Source organism: Phanerochaete carnosa, assembly GCF_000300595.1.
Source record: "Phanerochaete carnosa HHB-10118-sp unplaced genomic scaffold PHACAscaffold_5, whole genome shotgun sequence".
Taxonomy (NCBI): domain Eukaryota; kingdom Fungi; phylum Basidiomycota; class Agaricomycetes; order Polyporales; family Phanerochaetaceae; genus Phanerochaete; species Phanerochaete carnosa.
The window spans coordinates 818,023-831,542 of record NW_006767632.1 but is presented as its reverse complement, the minus strand read 5'-3'; the positions used below and the strand labels follow the sequence as shown (position 1 = coordinate 831,542).

Sequence of the window (13,520 nt, the reverse complement as noted above, 5' to 3'; positions counted from 1 at the left end):
GCAAACGCGGAATGGCTGTTATGTGGGACAACAACGGTGCGCGGCTCCCGGTGACGGTGCTTCAGGTATGAGGTGATGTATATGCCTATTTGAAGTCGGAGTAATTCTCTGCACACAGCTTGAGAACTGCCAAGTCACCGCGAACGTCAAGACCGTCCGAGCAGATGGGTCGGAATACCATGCCGTCCAAGTCGCTGCGTCCGACAGGCCAGAAAAGACGACCACCAAGCAGATGCTTGGTCACTTCAAGAAGGCTGGCGTTCCTCCAAAGCGCACAGTCAAAGAATTCCCTGTCACTCCGGATGCTCATGTGCCTGTTGGTACGTTGGACTCGCAAAGACAAATATCCTTGCTGTGAATCTCACAAGTGAATATGAAGGAACAACACTTTCGGCCATTCACTTTGTTCCAGGTCAATTCGTGGACGTCATCTCAAATTCGTGCGTGATCGTTTCCTTCCAACGGCGCTATAGCTGAAGCCTGTCCATCAGCATTGGCAAGGGTTTCCAAGGAACTATGAAGCGATGGAACTTCAAGGGTCTCCGTGCGAGCCACGGTGTCTCGGTATCTCACCGTTCGGCTGGAGCCATCGGTGCTCATCAAGTGCGGGGGTTCACGACATTTTCTGAAGACGGACTTACCTAGGTTTTTGTAGGACCCAGGTCGTGTTTGGCCTGGTAAGAAAATGGCCGGAAGACTAGGTGGCGAGAGGACAACGACGCAAAACCTCACCGTCGTCCGCGTTGACACAACCCTCGACCTCATCTTTGTTCGCGGCTGTGTCCCTGGCGTTGATGACGCATTCGTCATGATTCGGGACGCCAAAAAGAAGATGGAGAGTGTCGCTCGCGTCGCTTACACCAAGGGCCAGTTTGACAAAGTCCTGCCAAAACATGTCGATGATCTGCCGTTCCCTGCCGGCACGAGGGAATTGGCGGCCCAACTTCCTCCGGTCATTGTCGCGCCTTCTCACCGTGTGACAAGCCCCTTCACTCCTCGGGAATAGACGTGTTATCCTTCGACTACTTGCACATTCAGAATGGGATCTATTTGACAGCGCAACTACCCTGTCTTCCTTTATTCCCACACACCGTACGTTCCTCTGATTCGCCCATCCCGATCTGTTCGGAAGGTCTGCCTACTGTTCGGCAAATGTCCAGCGTTAAGCTTAGGTAGGTTATATGAGACTGTCATCTTTGCACAGGCTCCTTCTTCCATGACCGACGGCGCGACAGCTATGCTGAGCGTGTGTTGGCAAGACTAGTGTGCTGCGAACTGCCTGCCAGGCGTTTCTCTCCGCGGCCATGGGGCACAGGAATCTGAGTCCAACCAGCATGTCCAGGTTGCTGATGTGGTACATCGCCTCGCCCCTACACATTCGTATAAATAACCCCAGCTTTTGAAGAATCACTGCTCCCAGGTCTTTTCGCTGGAGTCTCGTGCTGAGCCCGGTGCTCCTTTGGATTAGCTTGAATTTCTTCTATTGCCTAGAGCAATCATTCGACTATTGGCTACCACCCCGAGCAACCCCTTGCTTCAAGATGCATTTCACTCACCTGCTTTACTCTCTTGTCCTGGTGACAGTGTCTCATGGATCGCCTATTCCTCAATTGTCAGTCCACTTACCTGGTGCCAAGTCTTGCATCGCTGATATCTCCCCAGCAGTAGCGCGGTCTCAGCCCCGTCAAATACTGTGTCTGTCGACATCACCTCCGCGTCGTTGTCGTCTGCGGCAACCGACAGCTCGGTCTCTACAGGAGTGGCGCCTACTCTTACAGCGTTTACAGTTGAGAGCACCTTCCCCGCCTCCGCTCTTTCCTCCGTAATGGCCACCTTGTCCGTCGTCAATGAGACTTCGCTTCCTGCACCCACTGCAACCACACTCCCTACGTCTTCAACTAACGATACGTCTTCGTTCAATACAGTTTCCGACGCAGTCACGACAACACTCTCCTCGACCGGCGATTTATCGAGTGACACGGCTACGGCTGTGGTGACGGCCACTTCCGCTCCTTTGCCCTCCGCTTCCTTCGTGATTCCTACCAACGTCCCCCAGGCGTGTCTCGCTATCTCTACTGCGCCGCTCTACTCCTCATCGTACCTCACTGCCAGCGCGGCTTCACCGCTTAGCACGGCCAGCGCCATTGACGCAGGAAGCGCTTCCTCTAGCGTTGGCGGGAATGCAACTTCATCCACCTCCACGGGGGGCAGTACGGCGTCGGTTGCCTCAGCGACATCGTTAACCTCCACGGGGGGCAGTACGGCGTCGGTTGCCTCAGCGACATCGTTAACCTCCAGTAGTGATCCAGCCAACGTCACAGCCACTTCGTTATCCTCAAGCAGCGTTGCCTTGCCAAGCGTCACCCCCACAGGCCTGAACTTCACGGACTCCGGCAGTCAGACCATAACTAAGCGTATTGCCCAGGACGACCTGCCTGATGTTGCACAGAGCTGGCAGGATCTTTGTGTAAGTCGCTGGTGAAACTTCCATATTCCCGCTTATTCATATTTGCGATTCCAGTTGGTCAGCAATGGAGACATCTTCACCAACGAACCGTGTGTCCAACTTGCTGGGGTGAACGGCATCAATGCGCTCCTCGCGAACGCGGACCCATGCGCACAGCAAGACAACGCGGACGCCATGGTTGATTTTGCCAAGTCTCCCGGTGTTAATAACACGGACGCTCTCATCGCAAACGCGGTCGCCTATATTCAGCACCCCCGCAACGCGTTGGATATCAGCGGTATAATTCCGTCTAACCCGTACTGCCAGAGGGCGCCCAGGAACCCCGAGTTGATGGGCCTCGTCAACGCACAGCTTCCTGGTGCCAACCCTGGCATCTTTGGCGGACCGACCTTTGGTCTGGTCGCTTTCGGAGACCGTGAGTAGCCAAGTCTCGTTATCGGCTCTGCAATGCTAATGCATATTGTCAGCCTCGTCATGTCCGTATGGCACGAGCCCTGACGTGACTACGTGCGAGTGTTCGTGAGCCGTTGTCGGCTAACGAAAGTAATCCGCTCTGGCACCTTGTTGTCGTCGAGGGTAGTTGGGGAGGGAGCTGTCATGTTTCATGGAATTAGTTTACATACAGCTTCACCCCTTCTTTATGTTCGTGATATACTTAGGATGTGAAAACTTGTCGGCGTCGTACTACTGCAAGAATGCTTATAGACTACCGAGTCGCGATTTGGAGATCCGTAAAAGGCAAAGGCTTTGGATCCTAACAAGGACAAATAAGCGTTGGGCGTTCCTCGCGATTTTGCAGCACATTCTGTGCCATCACGCTCTTGAGCTTCCTCCGAGCCCACGGATATACCGGGCCATGGACGGCTCACATCCCTCGCATGAGGCTCCTAGTATCGGACAGCCTACCCCAGAGGTCGTATCTGCTGTCTCTGTCATGAACTCCCAGTACCTCTTGTTTGGATCGCTCTCTCTAGCTGTCCTAATTCTCTCCCGTTCGTACGCTTGACAAGTGCATGACGATCACGATCTGACATTACTTCAGTACTTTTTCTGGCGCGGAAGAAGGCACAGTCAAGAGGGAATTCCTTGCTCCTAGTGGGTGCTTCGGATGGAGGCAAGACTGCAATCCTGTCCACTGTACGTCTTGAAGACCTCACAGCAACGAGTTCCGCTCATCGCCTCCTTGTAGCTGCTGTACAAGCAGACGTTACCAACACATACCTCTATGCAGACAAACATGGCTAACATCTCCTTGCCCCCCTCAAACAAAGCCCTCAGAATTATCGACGTTCCGGGGCACCCGCGCATACGCGACCAATTCCGGGAGTACATGTCAGATGCGAAGGCTGTCGCGTTCGTGGTGGATGCTAGCACCATCTCTAGGAACGGGGCTGCGGTAGCCGAGTATGTCCACCTTCTATGCTTTCGACATGCTGATTCTGACTATCGGCAAAGCCATCTTCATCAAGTCCTCCACACCCTCACATCCCTTCCGCCATCACAAGTACCCCCAGCCTTCACCATCGTCGCGCACAAGTGCGATCTGCTGAAAGCGTCGACGAATGCTACGTCAGAACAACTTGCCATCAATCGCGTCCGCACCATCCTTGAGCGCGAGCTCGACAAGCGGAAAGCGTCGCATGCAGGCGGCGTAGGCATGGAGAGTCTTGGGGCTGAAGGGGAAGAGGGCGCTGAGCTTGGTGGGCTCGAGTGCTCTGGCAATGAGTTCAAGTTTGCGGAGTGGGAGGGCGGAGAGGTGGCCTTTATTGGCACATCTGTGGCCGTAGGAAAGGCCGCAGTTGTAGATGGAGAGAAAAGGGACGGCCTCTCGGACTTCCGCGACTGGTTGGTCGAGCTGCCTTAAATCCCTGATCTACTCGACTTTGCATGTCCTGCTTCCCTTGTACTACTTACCAGATTCTATCGTATGTTATTCACGGCACGCAAGAAGTCGCTCCAGTGTGCAGTTACTGCTTCTTCAAAGGCAAGCAGAGGAAGCCAAAGGCAAACTTGTCGTTTTCCACCACACTTTGCTCGCGATACAGCGAACATCACGTAACATCACGAGGAAGTAAACTGGGTGTATTGATACAGGGCAACATACAAAATACACGAGAATATACGGAAGTTCTGACACTCACCGCACCATAAGCCGTCCGGAGGAGAGCGAGTGGGAGAGCTCTTATTCTGCCGAGTTCCTCTGTGCAACCACAATCGCCTCGCCCGACGTTGAGCAATCCGGGAAGGGCGGGCACTGTCTAAAAGGATGCACGAAGAAACAGCAAAGGCGTGTCTTCGCTAAATTTATAGCGCGCCGCTTTGTTTGCGCCTATTTGATGTCCCGTGACAGCACGGGTTACAAGCGCCTGTAACGTGGCTGTAACGGGCGTCACATCACGCCACTGCCTGCAACCCGCGTCATAAACCTCTCACCCAGGACGACTGCAACCTTTCTCTTACGTCCGCCATGTTCATCATCAACTGGTTCTGGGACGTTCTTGCGCAGCTCGGTGAGCAACCCTATGTTTTCGCATGTCGTTTCGGCACTGAGCTCATTGCCCTCTAGGTCTGCTACACAAGAACGCAAAGATTCTGTTCCTCGGGCTCGACAATGCAGGCAAAACGGTGCGCGGTCTCGCTCTCTACGTGGCGTTTTCGGAGGCCTCTAACATTTCCCCAGACACTGCTGCACATGCTGAAGAACGACCGACTGGCCACGCTTCAGCCGACACTCCACCCCAGTGAGTCCTCCGACCGGAATCTCACGAACGCGTGCGTGCTAAGAGACTTACTCCAGCATCGGAGGAGCTTGCTATTGGCAACATCAAATTCACGACCTATGACTTGGGTGGTCACCAGCAAGGTACGGCAGCCCCGCCTCCACCTCGTGTGCGCTCACTGAGCCTCTGACAGCCCGACGACTTTGGAAGGACTACTTCCCGGAGGTCGACGCCATCGTCTTCCTCGTCGACAGCGTCGACATTGAACGTCTCGCTGAGTCCAAAGCAGAGCTCGACTCGCTGCTGTCCATCGAGGAGCTCGCGAAGGTTCCGTTCCTCATCCTCGGCAACAAGATTGACGCGCCGGGTGCCGTCTCCGAGGACGAGCTCAGGCATCATCTTGGTCTCTACCAGACCACCGGCAAGGTACGTGCTTACTCTTGGCCGTGGGGCCGCGCTTCTCACGCTTGAAACAGGGCAAGGTCCCCCTTAACGACATTCGCCCAATTGAGATCTTCATGTGCTCAGTCGTCCAGAGGCAGGGATACGGCGATGGTTTCCGCTGGGTGTCGCAATATGTATGTCGCGTACCCCTGCTCATGGCCACCCGCTTACTTTCTTGCACCCACAGATCTGAGCGTGCCATGCGTCAACCAGGCTGGATAGGATTTGGTAGAATACTTTTAGGCGCTATACACTCTTGTTATCCTACTCTTGTTCCGCGTTTTGCTCAATTATACGGTCTCTCGTTTCTTGGACTGTCTGTGCACCTCAGTATTTTGCCAACGTGGCAGAATTGTTCTCCCGCGCGTCGAAGCAGTTTCGGTCCTGCGGGCGTCATTTCGCGTAATGCCTCTCAACTTGTCACAGTACCTCCACCTGCGCTCGGTTCCCTCTTTCCGCACTATCCTCGTCGTCTCGGTATTTCTGCGCATAGGGCTGATACTGTACAGCGAATGGCATGACGCGCACTCAGTAGTGAAGTACACGGACATAGACTACCGTGTCTTCAGTGATGCGGCACGCTTTGTTTTGCACCCTGCCGAGGGTAATGTAGCCCAGGGGCCACTTGGGAAGAAGCTGGGACTCGGAGAGTGCGTGAGCGTTCTTAAATGTTCTGCATCGATGGTTGATCCCAGTGCAGCCCGTACAGACGAGCGACATACCGATACACACCCCTGCTCGCACTTCTCTTAGCACCCAACGAATGGATCCACCCGTCGTTCGGGAAGTACCTCTTCGCGGCATGTGACATCCTCGCGGGGGTGCTCATGTACAAACTCCTCACGGACGTCATCCTCCCCTCCGCCGAGTCCCGCTTACGCACGTCTCCGGACGACGCGCCTCAGTCCGCGGGCGAAGTGTCCGAGCGGCGGGCGCGGCTCGCGACGCTTCTCGCGGGGGCCCACCTCCTCGATCCGCTCGTCTTCACGATCTCGACGCGCGGCTCGTCCGAGAGCGTGCTTGCGCTCTTCGTGCTGCTCACGCTCTACGCCGCGCTGCGCGCACGCTGGACCGCCGCGGCCGTGCTCCTCGGGCTCAGCACGCACTGGAAGATCTACCCGTTCGTGTATGGCGTCGCGTGCCTCGGTGTTATTGGTTCGGAGCGCGGCGTTGCGCGCGGGTGGAAGGGCTACGTGCAGACACTTGTTAACGGGCGCACGGTGCGGTTTGGGGCGATCAGCGCTGGGACGTTCGTGCTGCTGGGTGCGGCGATGTATGCGATGTGAGTCGTGTATGTTCTACATACATGGTATACTGCGAGTCTCATGAGGCGGGGCAGATGGGGACACCCATTCCTGTACGAAAGCTACCTCTACCACGTCCATCGCCTCGACCATCGACACAACTTCTCGCCGTACTTCTACTTCATCTACCTGACTTACCCGACGCATTACGCATCTGCTGAGCCGCCGACGGTCTGGCAGAGCCTGCTGCGCTCGCCGCTCACGAGCTTCGTTCCCCAGATGACGCTCTCGCTCGGCGCGGGCCTGCTCTTCGGCAGGCGGAGGCAGGATCTCGCCTTCGCGTGGTTCGTGCAGACGTTCGTGTTTGTCATCTTCAACAAAGTGTGCACATCTCAGGTGTGTCTGGTCTACCATCGCTCGCATCGCACCGAACCTGACGCTGGCTCGTCCACACAGTATTTCCTCTGGTACCTGCTCTTCCTGCCGCTGCTGATACCGCGGCTGAACATGACGCCCCGCCAAGCGCTGCAGCTTGCAGGTATGTGGGTGGGCACGCAGGCCCTCTGGCTGAGCGAGGCATACAAGCTCGAGTTCCTCGGTCAGAACGTGTTCTTTGGCCTCTGGGTGAGAAGCGTGATATACTTGGCAGGTCACGCATGGGTCTTAGCGGGCATCATGGAGTACTATGAACCATAGGGTGGTGTTGCAGTAAGATATTCACAGTGTTGATATCATATTGTTTACTTGAAAAGTTTCCGGCTAATGTTACATGTTTCCCGTGTTTCCCTTCCATGTGAGCCTCAATTGAGTGGATCGCGCAGCGTGATCATGTCTGGAGGAGACGAGCGTTGACGACATCGGTGGTCAAGCCTTCTGCACCGTCTCTGACCTCGACAACCTTGCCCACATCGGCCTGCTGCGGGTTAGCCATGAGGCAGAAGGCATGTGAGCGGTGACGCACAGTGTTCTGAAATTCTATCAGGCCACTCGCATGCAGGGTCAGGAGGCTCATTTCACTAGACGTCGGCGCCCAGTTGAGGAGTACAAGAGGGAAAGATTTGCGTCCGTCCGAGTGGTTGAGCTCGTATGATAACACGACATAACGCGGGGCGTTCTCTGGCAGCTCTGTGGGGTGAGACCATACATCGATCAACACCTCTCTAAGCCTCAATGCCGCGGATCGACATACCTTCTGCCAGATCTTCAATGCTGATGTTGTCAAACTGCTCTATCTCCTCCATAATGAGCTTCTGCTTGTTGATCTTGACGACCATGGCGGCGTGTCCGGCATTGCGACGCTTAAAGCGAAATTTGCGGAGGGACGCCTTGAGCTCCTGCGGGATGTCGACGGTGCTGGACTAGGATCGCGTGTGAATATATTCAGCAGGTCAGGATGGAGAGCCGGCCGGACAGACCATTGTGGCTAGTGGAGAGACGACTAGAGGCGGCTGTGGCGAGATCGCATCTGGTGCTTGGGTCATTAAGATTAGATAAGATGACGACCGCCGCGGTACCTAATCTTATCTGTGCCCCACGATCGCGTCTCGCCGAAATTCGCCAGATGATAAATTTTGTATTCGTAACCGGCGCGGATGCTCTAGATCTCTGCAGCCGCTACGCAGCGGCACGCAGCGAGTGCGAGGCGAAAGTTTGGAACCTGAACGGTGGCGGACAGCGTGGTGTGCTGCGCGATCGATCGGACGATGTAGTGAGATCAACAGAGAAGTAACGCAAGCAAGACAAGCGGGTAACAAACTCTTCTTACTAGTTTCTTACTTTGATAGGAACTGCACCCGATTCGCTGCGAGGACCGTTCCATGATGATGGCCCCACACAACGGCTTGCTAAGCCTCGTGCGCACAAAACTCCCGGGACATATGGCCTCGCGCTCCTCGACGCTCATGTTTCATTCATGTCTCTCTCTCTCTCCCTCTTTAGATAACTCCTTTATCTCTAGCCAACTTTACCCTCTCCGCCTGCCGCTTCAGCCCACTCGCACTCGCTGAGCATGTCGCTCTCCAGGAATCCCTCCCCGAAAGGCCCAGCCTCACGGCCGGGATATGGTAGCCGGGCGTCCTCTCGGCCCCGCATGTCCAGGGCTTCGTCCAGGGCATCGCTCGCATATCTCCCGGGAGGTGGCGAAAGCCTGTTGTTGCCTGATGGTCCCATTGGCGAAGAAGCAGCTGAGCTGTTGCAGGAGTTTGTACATCCCCATCATCAGGATCGGACCGACGACCTGGTTGACGCGGACGAGGGCGAGGCAGGCGATAGCGATACCGCGTCGCTCGAGCGGATAAAGAGCCTGCCGTGGTACAAGCGACCAAGCCCATGGTGGTGAGTACAATATCAGTTGTTGACATGCTTTGTTGAGTGCTGCCTTCACTACATGTCTGCTTTCGTATGGTGGTGTGTCATGTGTACTGCAGTGATATCTTTTCAAAGTGTTGCACCGAAGGACGTAGTGTCAACTTTGTCAGGGTTTGCGATCATCGGACGGGCCATGATTCCATTGGTCGCGGGGCGGAGCACCTTTACGGTGGTGTTGCCATCATGGCCAGCCCTTACCTAGCTCCTGCGACGACTATCCAAACATTCTGGTCAACTCATATCCACAAAGTGCTAATCACATGTCATACAAGGTTGCTGGCCATGGTCCCAGTGTCAGCGGCCGCTACAGGGGCAACAATGGCCCCAAAGGTCGAGATCTACACTCAGCTCGCGTGCGCAACACACAGGCCTGAGTTCTATTCTGACAACGGGACACTGCCGTCGACGTACACGTATGCGCCAGAGTATGACCCGCAGCTGTGCGCAAAGGATCCTGTTGTGCAGAAGGTTGTCGCACAGATGAACCTTGCCATGGCCATAACAATGGGCATCCTAACATGCTTGACCACGGCATGGTGGGGAGCGCTTTCCGACCGTTATGGACGCATTCGCACACTGTCCTTCGCGGTGTTCGCCCTCCTGATGACCGACGTCAACTTCCTGGTCGTGGCTCGCTGGCATACGGTGTTGCCCGGCGGGTACTGGTTCCTGCTAGTCGGTCCATTCCTTGATGGACTCCTAGGAGGTATGATTGCCCTATAGCTCTTCTGGACAACAATCTCATAGCGCATGTATGCAGGCACGCCTGCCATCACAGCGGCTATACATGCGTATGTCGCAGACTGCACGGCGCCAGACGAACGGTGTGTCTGCCGTCATCCTTTCCAGTTAACTACTCACGCGAACACGTAGAACGCACACATTCTCGCTTTTCCTCGGCCTGCTCTTCATCGGAATAGGCGCCGGTCCAACGGTCGGAAGTGTCCTCATCCGCCTCTCCGGCAGCGTCCTTTCCGTGTTCTACCTCGCCACGATCATTAACCTCTTGTATGCTTTGCTCATCATCTTCGCGATCCCAGAATCTCTTAGCAACCGGCGCATGATCGAGGCGCGGCGCGTCTATCGCGAGCAGCTGGAGGAGGAACGACTCTCGCCCAAAGCGCACGGATTCGGCGCACGGTTGGGGGGCTTCTTCCGCTTCCTGCGCCCGCTCGCTGTCTTCTACCCCACCAGAGTGCGCGATCATATCAACCCGCTCAAGCGCGGCAAGCGCGACTGGAACCTGTTGTACATCGTACTTGCGTATGGGTTCACGATCTCGGTGATGGGCGCATACCCGTACAAGTTTCAGTACACGAGTGTCACTTTTGGTTGGGACTCTGAGCAGGTGCGTGTCCTGGTATTCGAGCTGTATGCAAGTCAGCTGACGCAGTGCTCAGATTGGTTATTGGCTGACTACTGTCGGTGTCACTCGCGCGGTATACTTGACGGTGCTTCTACCCCGTAAGGCACGCCCTATTGCCCTTCGAACTATATTGATCTTCGGCCACAGTGGTGATCAAGCTTATCAAGTATCTACTGCGGCCATCCATCAAACTACCGATCGAACAAGACGAGCCACTGCAGCCCGCCTCGCAGCCATCCACTTCCTCTCCCAGGACCGAATCCCTGCCCAAGCAAACAACACCAACGAACACCTCCCGCAGCATTGCTCTCGACTTCGGGCTCGCCCGCGTTTCACTCGTGATCGAGGTCATCTCGTACGCGCTCGTCCCCTTCGCGTCGAACGGGCTTCGGTACACGGCCGTGACGGTGCTCGGCTCGTTCGGCGCGGGCTTCGGGCCCGCGCTGCAGAGCGTCGCGCTCGGGCTGTACACGCTCCGCGGCGGGACCGAGAGCGGCCGGCTGTTCGGCGCAATGAGCGTCGTGCAGAGTCTCTGCAGCCAGGTGCTCGGCCCCGCGCTGTACGGCTTCACGTTCATGAGCACCGTGCGCACGTTCCCCGCCGCGATCTTCCTCGTCACGAGCGCGAGCGTCCTCGTCGCGTTTGCGTTCCTCACGCTCGTGCGTCTGCCCCGAGCGGGCACTGCGGGTGAGGAGGAGAGGCCTGGTTCCGCGAGCGAGGACGAGGAAGAGGTGTTCACCCCCGAGTTCGACACTGACGTTCCCCGGATCGTCGTCGAAGACGCTGGCGGGAAGGCTGCCTCGTCTCAGTCGACTCCTGTCCTCTGAACGCCGTTGTAATATCAACTCATGCTCATCTGCACTACTATGCCAACCACTTGCAATATGCCCTGGAAGTCTATTCTTCGCTAAATTCTTTCTTACCTACACAGTACCGCTCCTGAATGAACATAGTCTAGCTGTCTCCATAGCCAACATATCATAGTCCCCAAGTACAATGTAACACACGTACGCACACACACAACGTATCTTAAATAGACGTGCTCCTTCGCAAGACTCAAAACAGTCCGTGAAACGTCTTGTGCATGTCAAGGTGGCCTCCGTCTCGACGAATCCCCGCGCTATACCGCAAGCCCAATGCTCGGGCGCGTCCGCCACCAGCTCCACACCCCAAGGCCGACGATGAAGTTTCCAATGCCGAGGATGGACGAACCTGCACCGAGGAAGACAAGGAGCGACCAGCAGTAGCCGACGAGCCTGTCCAGAGTCCGGCCGGTGTACCGCTTGAGGTTGGCGTAGGTGTCTGGGCGTGGGTGGAAGTGTATGGGCAGGCGCAGCATCGGGGGCGTCGGTGCGGAAGAGGGCGAGCCGTCCTGAGGGCTTGCGTTCGAGCCCAGAGGTGTTGGTGGCGGTGAGGGAAGCGTGGGCTGTGGCAGGCTTGGTGGAAGGAGCAGCACTGAGACGACGGGTTTCTGTTTGGGGATGGCACAGGTTAGCATGGGTGGGGAAGGAAGAGTGGGTGTGCTTACATGGTCCGAGGTGGTGTATGAGGGTATCGAAGTGTAGAGCGCGTTTGTGATGTGGGATTTTGTGGGGCTGTCGGGGTTGTCGGTGTATGTCGCGTACATGATACGGTCCGTCCAGGACGGGTGTCGCTTGAGGCTGCAGCATAAATGAGGTTAGCATTTAGCAGAGAGGACGGACGATGTACACTTGCTCGTATTTGTCGACTTCACCGAGCTTATACTTGTAGCTGCACTTGAAGCGCCAGAACTCGCCCTCACGCAGACTGATAAATGCCCGGCCGTGGCGGTCACGCTCGAGCAGGAGCTGATCGTACTCCTTTAAATCCTCACGAACGCTCTCTTGCTCGAGTACATGTGCCATATCGGCGCTCGTATTTGGGCTTTGCGCGAGCGGGTGCTCCGGCGGGAGGACAACCCGGAAGTTGAGGTCGCCGAAGAAGAACAAGTGCGAGGTGTCGTACATTGTTGTGGGATTACTGGATGCAGCGCCCGGGAGCGGCGGGAAGAGCAGTGTGCGTGTGATATGGTGGTAGTCGCGCACGCGCTGTTCGAGTTTTTGCGGGTGTGCGGTGAGGTGCGCGCAGACGAAGCTGTGTACGTACACTGCGTATTAAATTCATATCCGCTCCACGACCACGACAAGGGAGGGGATACGCACGTGAAGACCTCGCCTACGCCACCGTCGTCTGCGGGCACGCTGAAACGCACGCCGACGGCACCCTTGTTCCCCATGTATGCGGGCCCACAGCCCGTCCAATGCGTGTGAACGTCAGTCACCTTGCGAGCGACACCGTCGTCGAGACCGTACACGAGCAGTGCAACGCCGACGTTCACGACCTTGGCGATCAGGGCGTATTTCTCCTTGTTCGGGGCATACTTCTCGATTTGGGAGAGGATGAGGGCGTTGCGGCTTTCTATGACCTTGCTAGAGAGCCCAGATACTTTCGAAGCGCGGGACTGTGAACAAGAAGGGTGCAGATTGAAAAGGAGTGCTCACATCCGAGATGCAAAGGCAAAAGCTCCTGGAATCCGACCGCCACAATGTCCGGCGTCCTTGGCTCTCGCGCGAGAAACCTGGAAACTTGGAAGGTAGGGGCAAGCCAGTCGATGAGGTCCTGCGGCAGGCCGCGCTCGGCCTGAAGATTGGTGTTGTAGGAGGCAATCTGAACGAGCAGTCGTTCGCTGGCCATGTCGAGGTTGGTACGCGGTCTGCGAGGCGCGTCGTGGTCGCGGGGTGGCAGGCGGTGCGCACTGCGCGGTGCGGGGCAAGCTCATCATGACGTTGAAGAAGCGCCCATTTATTGCAACCGCGGCGACCGCTTGGAAACTCAGCGCGTGCCGCAGAATACCGCAGCTATATGATTTGATTCTTGAACATAGTTCCTGC

General features: G+C 56.2%; 7 protein-coding genes across 7 annotated transcripts; 5 read left to right on the top strand and 2 right to left on the bottom strand.

Annotated features, from left to right (window-relative positions):
* Positions 1 to 11: 11 nt before the first annotated feature.
* Positions 12 to 1,006, top strand: PHACADRAFT_161143 (uncharacterized protein; the record flags this gene model as incomplete). Its single annotated transcript, XM_007395464.1, has 5 exons — positions 12 to 65; positions 119 to 320; positions 380 to 440; positions 492 to 603; positions 656 to 1,006. The coding sequence occupies 5 exons, from the start codon at positions 12 to 14 to the stop codon at positions 1,004 to 1,006; spliced, it is 780 nt and encodes a 259-aa protein (XP_007395526.1).
* A 647-nt stretch (positions 1,007 to 1,653) lies between these two features.
* On the top strand, positions 1,654 to 2,493 carry PHACADRAFT_255641 (uncharacterized protein). The gene has a single exon (XM_007395463.1). The coding sequence runs from the start codon at positions 1,826 to 1,828 to the stop codon at positions 2,480 to 2,482; it is 657 nt and encodes a 218-aa protein (XP_007395525.1). The 5' UTR covers positions 1,654 to 1,825; the 3' UTR covers positions 2,483 to 2,493.
* An 814-nt stretch (positions 2,494 to 3,307) lies between these two features.
* PHACADRAFT_255640 (uncharacterized protein) lies at positions 3,308 to 4,405 on the top strand. Its single transcript, XM_007395462.1, has 4 exons — positions 3,308 to 3,459; positions 3,510 to 3,604; positions 3,657 to 3,871; positions 3,923 to 4,405. The coding sequence occupies exons 1-4, from the start codon at positions 3,324 to 3,326 to the stop codon at positions 4,329 to 4,331; spliced, it is 855 nt and encodes a 284-aa protein (XP_007395524.1). The 5' UTR covers positions 3,308 to 3,323; the 3' UTR covers positions 4,332 to 4,405.
* Positions 4,406 to 4,906: 501 nt separating this feature from the next.
* Positions 4,907 to 5,940, top strand: PHACADRAFT_255639 (uncharacterized protein). Its single transcript, XM_007395461.1, has 7 exons — positions 4,907 to 4,977; positions 5,034 to 5,092; positions 5,148 to 5,208; positions 5,265 to 5,330; positions 5,381 to 5,613; positions 5,664 to 5,765; positions 5,819 to 5,940. The coding sequence occupies exons 1-7, from the start codon at positions 4,935 to 4,937 to the stop codon at positions 5,822 to 5,824; spliced, it is 570 nt and encodes a 189-aa protein (XP_007395523.1). The 5' UTR covers positions 4,907 to 4,934; the 3' UTR covers positions 5,825 to 5,940.
* A 357-nt stretch (positions 5,941 to 6,297) lies between these two features.
* On the bottom strand, positions 6,298 to 8,357 carry PHACADRAFT_184015 (uncharacterized protein; the record flags this gene model as incomplete). The annotated part of the gene is made up of 5 exons (XM_007395460.1): positions 6,298 to 7,271; positions 7,332 to 7,788; positions 7,837 to 8,000; positions 8,065 to 8,233; positions 8,291 to 8,357. Coding segments are annotated over 4 exons (487 nt in total), but the record flags the coding sequence as incomplete, so codon positions are not given.
* A 553-nt stretch (positions 8,358 to 8,910) lies between these two features.
* Positions 8,911 to 11,659, top strand: PHACADRAFT_255634 (uncharacterized protein). Its single transcript, XM_007395459.1, has 6 exons — positions 8,911 to 9,209; positions 9,515 to 9,948; positions 10,003 to 10,066; positions 10,116 to 10,590; positions 10,643 to 10,706; positions 10,756 to 11,659. The coding sequence occupies exons 1-6, from the start codon at positions 8,965 to 8,967 to the stop codon at positions 11,433 to 11,435; spliced, it is 1,962 nt and encodes a 653-aa protein (XP_007395521.1). The 5' UTR covers positions 8,911 to 8,964; the 3' UTR covers positions 11,436 to 11,659.
* A 69-nt stretch (positions 11,660 to 11,728) lies between these two features.
* PHACADRAFT_95436 (uncharacterized protein) lies at positions 11,729 to 13,323 on the bottom strand (the record flags this gene model as incomplete). The annotated part of the gene is made up of 5 exons (XM_007395458.1): positions 11,729 to 12,079; positions 12,137 to 12,269; positions 12,319 to 12,723; positions 12,792 to 13,074; positions 13,131 to 13,323. The coding sequence occupies 5 exons, from the start codon at positions 13,321 to 13,323 to the stop codon at positions 11,729 to 11,731; spliced, it is 1,365 nt and encodes a 454-aa protein (XP_007395520.1).
* Between the last annotated feature and the right edge of the window lie 197 nt (positions 13,324 to 13,520).

Coding starts and splice junctions, on each gene's coding strand:
- PHACADRAFT_255641 (XM_007395463.1), top strand. CDS start 1,826: ATGGCCACCTTGTCCGTCGTCAATGAGACTTCGCTTCCTGCACCCACT.
- PHACADRAFT_255640 (XM_007395462.1), top strand. CDS start 3,324: ATGGACGGCTCACATCCCTCGCATGAGGCTCCTAGTATCGGACAGCCT. Junction 3,605..3,656: donor AGACTGCAATCCTGTCCACT/GTACGTCTTGAA, acceptor GCCTCCTTGTAG/CTGCTGTACAAGCAGACGTT. Junction 3,872..3,922: donor AACGGGGCTGCGGTAGCCGA/GTATGTCCACCT, acceptor CTATCGGCAAAG/CCATCTTCATCAAGTCCTCC.
- PHACADRAFT_255639 (XM_007395461.1), top strand. CDS start 4,935: ATGTTCATCATCAACTGGTTCTGGGACGTTCTTGCGCAGCTCG. Junction 5,093..5,147: donor TCGACAATGCAGGCAAAACG/GTGCGCGGTCTC, acceptor ACATTTCCCCAG/ACACTGCTGCACATGCTGAA. Junction 5,614..5,663: donor TCTACCAGACCACCGGCAAG/GTACGTGCTTAC, acceptor CGCTTGAAACAG/GGCAAGGTCCCCCTTAACGA.
- PHACADRAFT_255634 (XM_007395459.1), top strand. CDS start 8,965: ATGTCCAGGGCTTCGTCCAGGGCATCGCTCGCATATCTCCCGGGAGGT. Junction 9,949..10,002: donor CCTTGATGGACTCCTAGGAG/GTATGATTGCCC, acceptor GCATGTATGCAG/GCACGCCTGCCATCACAGCG. Junction 10,067..10,115: donor TGCACGGCGCCAGACGAACG/GTGTGTCTGCCG, acceptor GCGAACACGTAG/AACGCACACATTCTCGCTTT.